Here is a 12,542-nt window from a genome sequence, read left to right as displayed (position 1 = left end):
GCAGGAGGATATCTTGAGCCTGGGAGGTAGAGGCTGCAGTGAGCTGTGATCACACCACTGCACTTCAGCCTGGATAACAGAGTGAGACTCTGTCTCCAAAAAAAACCACAATTGTATTTCTATATATTGGCAATAAATAATTGGAAAATGTAAATAAATTACATATCTAGGAATAAATTTAACAAAAGATGTGTAAGACCTGTGCAGCAAAAACTATAAGGCACTACTAACAGAAATTAAAGAAAATATAAATGGAGAGATATATTACATTTGTGAGCAGAAGGACTCAACATTATTAAGATGTCAGTTCTAGCCAGGCACAGTGGCTCATGCCTGTAATCCTAGCACTTTGGGAGGCCAAGGTGGGCAGATCACTTGAGTTCAGGAGTTTAAGACCTGCCTGGCCAACATGGTAAAACCCCCCGTCTCTACTAAAAATACAAAAATTAGCTGGGTGTGGTGGTGGGCACTTGTAATCCCAGCTACTCAGGAAGCTGAGGCAGGAGATTGCTTGAACCTGGGAGGTAGAGATTGCAGTGAGCTCAGATTACGCCACTGTGCTCCAGCCTGGGCGACAGAGCAAGACTCCATCTCAAAAAAATAGATGTCAGTTAGTTCTACCCAAATGGATCTAGAGATTCAATGATTCAATGCACTCTGACTCATAACTCCCATCCCTACAAAAAATGCACTCTGATGAAATCCCATCTCTACAAAAAATACAAAAATTAGCCAGGCATGGTGGTGCATGACTGTAGCCCCAGCTCCAACAGGCTCCATTTTTAGAAGCTGACCAATGGACTCTAAAACTTATATGAAAATACAAAGGACCTGGAACATTCAAAGTGATTCTGAAAAAGAATAAAGTTAGAGGTCTTAAGTTACCTGATCTCAAAACTTACAATAAATGCAGAATAAGAAAAATAACATGGTAATATCATGTAGGTAAACAGGCCAAAGTAACTGAATAGAGTCCAGAAACAGACCCAGGCTTATTAGGTCATTTGATTTTTGACAGAGGAACCAAAATCAATCAAATGGGAAAAATAAATGTCTTTTCCACAAAAGGTATCAGAACAATCAGATATCCCTATGATTAAAAGAAAAAACCACCTCGTTTGTTACCTCATGTAATATCCAAAACTTAATTTGAGATAGATCACAGGCCTAAAGGTAAAATCTAAAACAATAAAGATTAAAGGAGAGTATTATCTATATAACCTGAGGGTAGGTAAGGTTCCTTAGACAAAACACAGAAAGTAATTATCATAAAGGAAAACACTGAAAAATAGAATTTATCAAAATTTACAACTCTATTAAAAGATACCATAGGGCCGGGCGCGGTGGCTGAAGCCTGTAATCCCAGCACTTTGGGAGGCTGAGACGGGCGGATCACGAGGTCAGGAGATCGAGACCATCCTGGCTAATACGGTGAAACCCTGTCTCTACTTAAAAATACAAAAAACTAGCCAGGCGACGAGGCGGGCGCCTGTAGTCCCAGCTACTCAGGAGGCTGAGGCAGGAGAATGGCGTAAACCCGGGAGGCGGAGCTTGCAGTGAGCTGAGATCTGGCCACTGCACTCCAGCCTGGGTGGCAGAGCAAGACTCGGTCTCAAAAAAAAAAAAAAAAAAAGATACCATAAAGAATATGATTAGGCAAACTACAGACAGGGAGAAATATTTGTAAGATATATATCTGACAGAGGGGACTTTAACCAGAACATATACAGAATTCTTACAAAAATAGCAAAAAGACAAAAATAAAATAAAACAATGTAGGTAAAATACATGAAGAGACAGGCTGGGCACAGTGGCTCACACCTATAATTCCAGCACTTTGGGAGGCCAAGGCAGGAAGACTGCTTGAGTCCAGGAGTTCAAAACCAGCCCGGGCAACAAAGCAAGACTCCTACAAAAAATAAAAAGATTTAGCCAGGTGTGGTGGCACGTGCCTGTAGTCCCAGCTACTTGGGAGGTTGAAGTGGGAGGATCACCTGAGCCCCAAAGGTTGAGGCTGCAGTGAGCCAAGATCCACAACTGCACTCCAGCCTGGGTGACAGCGCAAGGCCCTGTCTCAAAAAATAATAATAAGAAGAAGAAGATATGAAGAGACACTCAACAAAAGAAGATACACAATTGACCCATGAGCACATGCAAAAATTAATCAACCCTGGTCAATCAGGAAGATACAAATAAACCACAATGAAAACCTACCAAAATAATTCAAATTAAAAAGACTTTTAACACCAAGTGCTGGCAGATGCAGAACAACCAGAACTTGTGGGAAAAGTCTGGCAATTTCTAAAACTAAACATACACCTACCCTGCGATCCAGTGATTCTACTCCTAGATATTAACCCAGAAGAAATGAAGACATATGTCTCCAGACAGACCTGTGCAAGAATGTTCATAGCAGCTTGTTCCTAACAGCCAAAACCTGGAAACCAATGAAAAACAATGATAAACTGGCCGGACGCAGTGGCTCATACCTGTAATCCCAGAAGTTTGGGAGGCCAAGGCAAGCAGATCACCTAAGGTCAGGAGTTCAAGACTAGCCTGGGCAACATGGTGAAACCCTGTCTCTACTAAAAGTACAAAAAATTAGCCAGGCATGGTGACGTGTACCTCTAATCCCAGCTACTCGGGAGGCTGATGCACGAGAACCGCTTGAACCCAGAAGGCAAAGGTTGCAGTGAGCCAACCCAGAAGGCAAAGGTTGCACTCCAACCTGGGGGAAAGAGTGAGACTGTGTCTCAAATAAAAAAAAAAAAGAAAGAAAAACAATGACAAACTATGGTACATTTATTTAAGTGATGCTTAAAATTAGGAAGGTATCAGAATCTTGAGTAAGGGGGAAAAAAGTATAGTTCAGAAAAATATTTTCAAGTAATTCTGATACCTGTTGAAAAACTTTCCATGTTTCAAATAACCAACTTGCAAACAAGCTTCGAGAACAGAATTTGTATGAAAGCATTTTCTGACATATATACAATAGTTGGTCATCAGGGGGCACTCTCAATGCAGTTCTATCTGGGGCTTCCCAGGGTAGGTGTGTGGGCATAAGCAGTGATGCTGTGGCTGCTGCCAAATTCAGTTCAGCATCTAAGGACTACACTGGTGTTACTCTGGTGGGGGTGTTACATGCTTTTTTTGGACATCACATTTACCTTTCCAAATACAATCTCATTTAACAAATGTATTTGTTTACAGCGGCTAAACCCACACAAATTGCTGATGCCCTAGGGCTCAAAACGTGAACAGAAGGAAGAATTGCCACCATTACCCATGATTTTTTGTCAGATAATCAAGAGCTGGCTGTAACTACTCATCAAAATAGCTTCCAGTTGTAACTGGATGTGCACAGATGTAATTTGTTAGAAAATCATTCACAATTAATACAATTCCTAATACAATGTAGAATATTGTTAAAATCTTGCCCTTTTCTTTTTCTTTTCTTTCTTTCTTTCTTTTCTTTCTTTTTGAGGCAGGATCTTGCTGTGTCACCAAGGCTAGAGTGCAGTGGCATGATCATAGCTCACTGCAACCTCCGCCTCCCAGGCTCAAGCCATCCTTCCACCTCAGTCTCCCAGGTACCTGGGACTACAGGTACGTGCCACTGCACACAGGTAAGTTTTGTATTTTTCTTCTTAGTAGACACATGGTTTTGCCATGTTGCCAGGCTGGTCTCCAACTCCTGGGCTCAAGCAACCCTCCTGCCTTGGCCTCCCAAAGTGCTGGGATGGCAGGTGTGAGTCATGGCACCTGGCCAAACCTTTACATTTTAAGGTCATCTAAAACACCATATAACTTTAAATTAACAAGTAATACACGTTCCTACACAGAAGAGTATACCCTACTAAATACTAACACATGATGAGCATCTACAGGGAGGGAAAATAAATTCTGTGAGTCTGGACTGAACTTACTGTTTTCTTTGTAAAGGATAATTAATAATATTTTTTCAAGTACTTGAACGCTTTACACCTTCATCAGCACACCTGAACAACTCAGGACTTCATATGCCAGGAGAAGAAAATGTTAGCACTTGTTATTACAAAAAACTTGAACATTTCCTACCTAATTTTAAGAGACGGCTTTAATAAATGGAGGCCCTCTCAATTTAACTGTAACTTGAGAGAAAACAGTGTGGAGCTGTGCTTCCCTAGCTTTGCCTCCCCCACCGCACCCGCCCTGCCTTGGTCAAACACAAACCCCACCCTCCACTCAGGGATGCAAACAGATGTGCGGACTCCGCAGCACATGGTCTGTTTCCCCGCTGGCAGAGACCTTCAGTCTACACTTATTTTCTGTAGTTTATACTATGAAGAGGATGTATTTTTACCCCCAATTGTAAGACCATATTACATATGCTTTTTCCGTTTTAAATTTTTCGTTGATATATAATAATTGTACATATTTATGGGTGCATGTGATATACATGCACATAATGTGTAATGACCAAGTCAGGGTATTCAGGATGTCCATTAGCTTGAGTATTTATCATTTATTTATGCTGGGAACATTTCAAATCTTCTCTTCTAGCCATTTTGAAATATAAAATATATATGCTTTTTTAAATTACCACTGATGCCTTCCTACCCCAGAAGATTCTGATATTCCTCCTTGTTCCTCATGTTCAAGAATCTTAATGTAGAGGACACAATTACGTTTTAAAGACTAAGTATGGGATCTTGACATCTTTGGCTCTACGCTTCCTGGAGGAGAGAAATTTGTTTTGGAACCAACAGGGCAAGGCAAGGTGTTTGAATGGTATTCTGTGCAGAAGCCCTGCCAGGAGGAGCTGGCCGCAGCCACCTGCAGCCTGTCAGTGGCAGAGCCATGCTGGCTTGCTCCCAAGTGGCCAGCAGTGGTGAAAACAGATGGTGGCCACTGTCAGCAGAACTCATGAAAATGAAACGGCCCAGGAGGAAGGGTCCCCACAGGATAGCCTGGTTCCTGGCACCTGCTTGCTCTCCACAGGGCTCTGCTGAAACAGACTGGAAAAGTACACCCGGCAGCAGAGATCAGCCACCAAGAACAACCAGCTGTGTCGGCTGAGCCTCTTTCACATGAAGGGAAAAGGAGTTTGACAAAAAGGAGCTTCCACGTTTTAGCAGTTATACATCTGTTTTAAGTATCAGAGGGCCCCCGTCTGTACAGTCAATATTGTGCTCACACGTTATTGTTGGACATTTATATTACAGACGTCTCTCTATGACACTGAAGTTATAACTTCTCCAAAACTCTAAAAAAGGGAGGCAGTGATTTGAACAGAACTATGTTTTAATGTAAAAGTGAGGGTACTGTTAGGAAGATACATGTTATTTTCAAAAAATACATTTCATCGTGTTTCACTGTGACCAAACGTCATAACTTTCTGAATTGTTTTCTTGAATGATCATATTTTAGATATGATTTGAATATTTTTGGTGGTGTTGTAGGAGGACTAAAAATTTCTGACAAATTAGCCTAAATCATGAGAGATAATTCTCCATAATTTTTCTGAGTAATTTATTATGGTGGCCGTAAAGAAAAAATAAAAATGACTCAGGTATCAATTCTTATTATTTCCAGGTAGAGATATGAGTTCTGCTCCATTAATTTCATCTATCTATCCTAAACAAAGAGAACTGGCCAAAATACTGTGTTGAACAGAGCAATCATTGTGTTACAGTTGTATACTCTGATGTATGAGCAACAATCTCCAACATCAATTATTACAAATACAGATGTATTAAATAAAAATAAAATTACAAAAGAAGCATTACTGGTTTTCAACTTATATGATAAATCTTAGTCCAGGAAGAAATCAATAGCGTTCTTAATATCGTGCCCAAACATATTTAAAGCCTACTAGAATTAACCAGTGAAGGTTCAGCCTATTTTCCTATAGTACCCCAGATGTATACAAATTTGAGTACCACCTATGTCTTGAGAATAATATAACAATTTTAAACTCAAAAGCTCTTGTACAATCATTATTATTATTAATAATCCAGCAATAAAGGCTTATTCAAGCAAGAAAATAAAATGATGTGAAAATGAACAAACAAGCACTTTGGTTATAATCCTATCCACTACTTTACTGGATACCCATACTCATTAGAACAAAAATCATCTCATCACTGCTGTCATCTACGTTTTCTTTTACACATGAATATAAACCCTGTTAACACACACAATCACATACACACACACACAGACTTGCAGCACTAATGGCAGTAGTGATGAGTGGTAAAATACAAAGACTTTATTTTGTAAAAACATTCATTCTAAAAGGTTTTTAGTGTACAGTCAAATGGCCTTACCAAAGCAAGACCAAAAACCTGACAGGGAAACCTGGCTCCCCACACAGGGGATGGCCGTGACAGTGGAAGCACTGACCTTGTACGCCTGCATAAGCATGTGGATGACCCCCGGGGCACCGTGGCACCAGTGCACCAGCCGGTCTGTTTCATTGCTTAACGATGATGGGTAATTCCCAGATCGGAATTTTTTGTGGCGCACGTAATCAATACTGGGTTTCACCATTTCTGTCAAAGTTTCTTGGTCCACTTTTGCTGCTGGCTTTAAACAAACAAAAATAAAACACAAATTATTTTTCTGAAGTTATTTCTTTTACATTGTATCACGGCTAACAAAATAAAACATCAATTACATGGAAAACAAAAGAGCACATAAAAGTCAGAATTAATTCAACTATCTGGTTATTTAAGACTTAGGCAGAACTTGTTTCAACTTTTTGAAATCTCAGTGTTATAATGTATTTTGTCTCCTCTTTGGTGGATGAGTAGTAAAGGAAATGATTAAATGGCAAGTGAACCTAGGAGTAGGTAGGTTTTGTTTTGTTGCTTTGCTTTGTTAAAATATGAATACTTGATACCCTTCCACGGGGCTCACCCCTTCTAGAAAGGCCAGGTACCCCTCTTCTCCCAAATCTATATACTGGCTTTGTTACTCAGCCAAATTATTTAACCTCAGTCTCTTTATCTCTAAAATAGAATAATCATAGTACTCAACTCCTAAGGCGTTTGTAAGGAAAAAAGGAGAAAAAAATGCATGCCTCACTCCTTCATCCAACAATTTGTGGCGATACTGGCTTTTACTAACTGAAGGTACTCATTAAATGTTACCTACTAGAATTCATTATTGAGTTTGTGTTTAAGTTTTACTACAGGGACTAAGACTAAAAACGTATTTGGAAAATATTTGCAAATTTTGAGGCATTGTTTTTTTAAAAGGACTTAAAACATTCAAATAGTCTCAAGTTACTGTACAGATTCCCATGAAAAAACCTGGTGAGAAGAGTCAGATGGCAAGGCTGAGCTAAGTGAGCGTCTTAGGGTGGCATGCCAGCCCACACAGCATCTTAGGGTGACATGTTAGTGCCACACAATGTCTTTAAGGTGACATGTTAATGCCACAAAATGACTTTAGGGTGATACGTTAATGCCACACAATGACTTCAGACTGACATGCTAATATCACACAACGTCTCAGGGTGACATGTCACCACTACATGACATCCTTAGAATGACAGCGTACACACAAAATCTTAGGGTGACATGTTAACACCTCACGTCTTTAGGGTGACATGTTAGCACCACATGACATCCTTAGAGTGACATGTTAATGCCACACAATCTCTTTAGGGTGACACATTAGCAACACATGACATCTTTAGAGTGACGGGTTAGCACCACACAAACGTCTTAGGGTGACATATTAGCACTACAGAACGTCTTAGGGTGACATATTAACACCACACAATATCTTTAAAGTGACATGTTAGTACCACATAAATCTGCATATTGGTGAAGTCTGAGATAGAGAACCTGTCTCTGGCCACTGATTTTTCATTTGGCTTTGGTGGCAAATGGCAGGGGTGATGTAAAGTACTCTCAAAACTGAAATAAAATATTGCATTGCTTTAAATTCTCATCATTCCATAACCACCAAAGTTTACAACATGACATCTTCTCCTACAGAATAAAAAACCTCATTTCTTCAACAAAAAGTTAATTTTATTAAAAATAAAGGAAAGATAATTTAAGGAATATCAATACTTCTAAATTTCATTGAAATAAAACTATATTTAGTAGAAAATCTTTAGGTGTTTTTCCTGATACACACTTAGAGAATGTATTAGCTTTTTAAAAACTATAGGTCATGAAGTTTATTTCCAAAAGGCTACATGGTACTTTTAAAATTACTTTCTTACAGGTAATAAATATAGAACCACTTTAAAAAGTCAAAAAATGTTGAGGAGCTTAATTCAAAGACCAACAGAGCATGTCCTTCCTAGGACACAACTGAGTTCCTTTTTGTTGTGGTGGTTGTTAGCTGCTTATTCATATTACCACGGTATTTCTAAACAATCCATGCACGGCTGTGCCCTGAGTCACTGATTCTATGCTTCCCCTTGTGGCAGATGAGGGACACTTTCCTTCCTCTAATCTTCCCAGGAGAATTTCACTCTGCTCACCATCCATAATCCTGTGTTCTTTACAGACTATATTATGCAAATATTATTTGCTCCTGAAACAGTAAATATACTGAATTAGATATTCTTTTACACCTTTTAGTTTTTCTTGGAGTAACTTTCTAACATTTTATTTGCTTAGTGTTCTTTAAACCAGTACCTAAGCTCTTTCATACCCACCAACAGCTCCGTAAAAAGTCTCTCGGTAAGATTTTCCACATGGTCAAATCTACTATGACTTTGTTTTCCCTGGAGGCAACTCTCCATTATCGGCTGCTTTCCAGGTCTTCTGTGCCACTGCTGTCCTGGGACTTGCACCTGTCAACTTCCTGGGGATTCTGCTCCCTCTCTTGTTTGGGTAGCCCCTCTTCCCTGGATCTGATCCTCTTTCTTAGAGCACTCCCTTGTTGTGGTAGACACCACACTCCAGTAGCTTCCTGAGATGGAGTACAGGGGAATGGGATGTTTTAAACAGTCTTTGCTCTACTCCACATTTAATTGGTAACTTTCTGGGCAGAATGCAATGTTGGAAATCATTTTTACTCAAAACTTGGAAGTCATTTCCATTTATCTTTTAGCTACAGTGAAACTGTTGCAAAGTCCAATGCCATTTTTGGACTTTGTACATAACCTTTTTCACTCTAAAATTTTTTTTTCTTTTTTCTTTTTTTGAGAAGGAGTCTCACTGTCACCCAGGCTGGAGTGCAGTGGCATGATCTCGGCTCACTGCAACCTCTGCCTCCCGGGTTCAAGCAATTCTTCTGCCTCAGCCTCCCGAGTAGCTGGGATTACAGGTGCACGCTGCTACACGTGGCTATTTCTTGTCTAATGTTTTAAGCACTGTCTCTTTATTCCTTTATCTTAAGCTTTCACAATGACGGGCATGATGTGGATTTGTCTGTCTCCATTCATTGTGTAGAAACCTGGTAGGTCTTTCCAATATGCAACTATGTCCCTCATTTCTTTCTTTTTTTTTTTTTGGAGACGGGGTCTCGCATGGTTGCCCAGGCTGGAGTGCAGTGGCATGATCTCGGCTCACTGCAACCTCTGCCTCCTGGGTTTGAGCGATTCTCCTGCCTCAGCCTCCCAAGTAGCTGGGATTATGGGTGCCCACTACCACGCCCAGCTAATTTTTTATATGTTTTTAGTAGAGATGGGGTTTCACTGTATTGGCCAGGCTGGTCTCAAACTCCTGACCTCAGTGATCTGCCCATCTTGGCCTCCCAAAGTGCTGGGATTATAGGCACGAGCCACAGCACCCAGCCTATGTCCCTCATTTCTGGAGCATATTCTTGTGTTATTTTCCTCCCTCCTATTGTGTGTTCTTCCTCACTAGGTCTCCCATTAGTCACATGCTGAACCTCCTGGATTAATCCTCTTACTTTCTTACATTTTCCTCTCCCATTGTCTATTTCTGCCCGCTTTCTAAGATATTTGACTTTGATTCCAAAACATTTTCATGAATTTATTAAAAATTCAGCTATTATACTTTTTATTTTCAAGAGCTCTCTTTTTCCATCAAATGTTTCCTGTTTCTTGGATGCAACAGCATCTCTTATTTCCCTGAGGATATTAATTATGAATTATTATTTCTTCAAAGCTTTCTTCCACTTCCTGCTTTCTCTTTGTTTTTATTTCTACTTGTTCAGGTCTCCACCTTTCAAGTTGGGGCTTTTCTGCCGTGTCTGCTCATCAGCTACTGGTCTGTGCTCATGCATAAGGCACAGCTCCTGGCTGCCCTCAGTGCATAGGAGGGACTGCAGAATGGTGGGAATCACTGTGGAGTGGCTGGATGGGGGATTGCCGGGGTCTCCAAAGAAGTAGACCAACAGGATGAATAAAAGTAGAGAAAGAGATTCACTCCAAGGAACTAGCTGCAGAGGCTTCATGAGTCCACAAACTGCCTGGGGTGGCCAGCAAGTTGGAGACTCAGGAAGGAGCTGCAGCTGGAGTCTGAAAGCAAAGTGCTGGAGAATCTCTTGCCTGGGGGTCCAGCATTTTGTTCTAGTCAGACCTTCAACTGTCTGGACAAGGCCCACTCACATCCTATGGGGCAGCTGGCTTCACTCAAATCCACCAACTTATGTAAATCTCATTCAAAAACGCCCTCAAAGAAACATCCAGAATAATGTCTGACCACGTCTGGGCACCAGGGATCAGCCAAGTTGACACATAAAATTAACCATCACGGATGGCAGACTAACGTTTTAATGGGGGCTTTCAAATACCTGTACTTATGAAACTTTTATCTGAGCTACTTGTTTCTCCAGAAGTGACTTCAAGTCCCGAGTGGGGTGGAGGTGGTGCTGCCCCTTGGGGTGAAGGAGAGGTGACGGTGCCTGAGGCTGGAGGTGACAGAGAGGCAGTCTCACCCTGGACCATGGACACTCATTCTCTCCCCCTATTTTTAGTTCTGTGCTTCACTCCAGCTCTCTTCTACATCTGGCTTTCCCGAAGCGAAAAGAGCCTAGTCAGTTTTTCCAGACCTAGCTCCTGTTGTCTCCAGCACGAGTTGAAGGATAGGCAGTTCCCTCCCTGTGCTGGGTGTAGGTTCTCACAGAGGTCCAACCACTGCACATGCTCAAAGAAGCCTCCTGTGCCAGAGCGCCACCTAAGCCCATGTGTGGCACTGCCTACTGGGGACATGGCGCTTTCTGCTCCTGAGTTCTGGGGTTCTGTGGAACAAACGGACTTGCTTCTTGTGGGCACCCTCCCCCTCGGGCACTGACACCATCTTTCATCCCAGCAGGTCAGCTGTCATTCTTTCACCTGCTCCAGTTTACAGGTTTGCAGCTGGAGCTCCAGATGTCCCCTAGCTTCATCAAGTAACTTTGGTTTCTCTTTTGTTGTTTTTCTGGCTGTTTGGAGATGATTTTCAAGAGAACTGTTTTTATTCTATCATGAAAGTGGAGTTCTTTTTAAGTGATATTTTAAGAGTTTTTGCATATATTGTTCTGATAGCCTTCCAATGACACTCTCCAGTTGAAACTACTACTTTTACATGACTAAACTACCAGACAATGAGAAATAAGAACCAAATTCTAAGCCCCCAACTCACTGAGCAGACCCTTTCTTGGCCGAGGAAGCCTGAGGCAACCTTGAAACTAAGCTACCAGTCATGACAGGCTAAGAGGTGGGGCTCACCCTGCTCTGCCCCTCCCGTGCTGACCGCATGAGACTTTCTGCCCTAAGGACTAAGCGGAAACCAGCCCTTTCAGCAGACTGCACTGGCAGTGACAACCACCTGACTGCTCCCCCATCTTCTGCGGCTTCAACAACCCAAGCAGCCAGCACTTGCCCCTAAGAAGGCGCCAGGGAGGCTCTGGCCAGCCTATGGAGGACACGCAGGGAGGGGTTTTGTTCCTCTGCTTCACACCTTTTGACTCAGAGGGCCGAAAACGCTACCCTCAGATCCCGCTCATGCCACCATTTTCTGAACATGGGTCTCAAGGAGCATGAAGCCCAACTGTGCAGGCACACATTTCTCTAGCAAATACTCCACTCCTCCTGCAGCTCACCGAATACATACATTCGGCCACCTGGCTTGGCATACGTTCCTGCTCCCTTTCCACTCCCTCAGAATATCTGTTTCTGGCTTCTAGCCCAAGGCTACGATTAGCCACCAGAATGGCCACCCTGCAGGCTGCAACCCAGTATGAGAAACAAAGCCCTCCTTTCCACATTTCTGAACCGTCATTCTGCACTGACAACAGCCACGAATCATGCATCAGGGAAGAGATGTAGGCAGCTCCCCTGCAGGCTCCACCACACCACTGCCTAAGAATCTTGAAAGAAAACCTGGCTCAATCTCTAAGTCAAGTACTTACTATATAGTGTTCCACGTTCTTCACTTTAAAAACAGATCAAGGGAAAATTTTATGATTTATATTACTCCCAAGGAAGTCCCTAATATACAGCAAAATCGGCCTAAACACATGAACGACACTGGCATGGTTCTTACATTACTATGTTCCCCTAAGGGAGTTAGCATTAAAAAAAAAGTTGCGGCCGGGCGTGATGGCGGCCTGTAATCCCAGTTACTTGGGGGACTGAGGCAGGA

The 12,542-nt window shown here is 41.8% G+C and overlaps 1 protein-coding gene across 1 annotated transcript in view; it reads right to left on the bottom strand.

Moving 5' to 3' along the window:
• Nucleotides 1–12,542, bottom strand: part of LANCL2 (LanC like 2) — a 68,677-nt gene that overhangs the window by 15,339 nt on the left and 40,796 nt on the right. The window contains exon 6 of the mRNA XM_033194506.1: nt 6,385–6,567. Coding sequence (XP_033050397.1) covers nt 6,385–6,567 — 183 coding nt within the window. The remainder of the gene's footprint in view (nt 1–6,384; nt 6,568–12,542) is intronic.

This window comes from Trachypithecus francoisi, unplaced genomic scaffold (genome assembly GCF_009764315.1).
Source record: "Trachypithecus francoisi isolate TF-2019V2 unplaced genomic scaffold, Tfra_2.0 Lachesis_group4, whole genome shotgun sequence".
Lineage (NCBI taxonomy): Eukaryota > Metazoa > Chordata > Mammalia > Primates > Cercopithecidae > Trachypithecus > Trachypithecus francoisi.
This window is presented reverse-complemented; position numbering and strand designations above follow the sequence as displayed.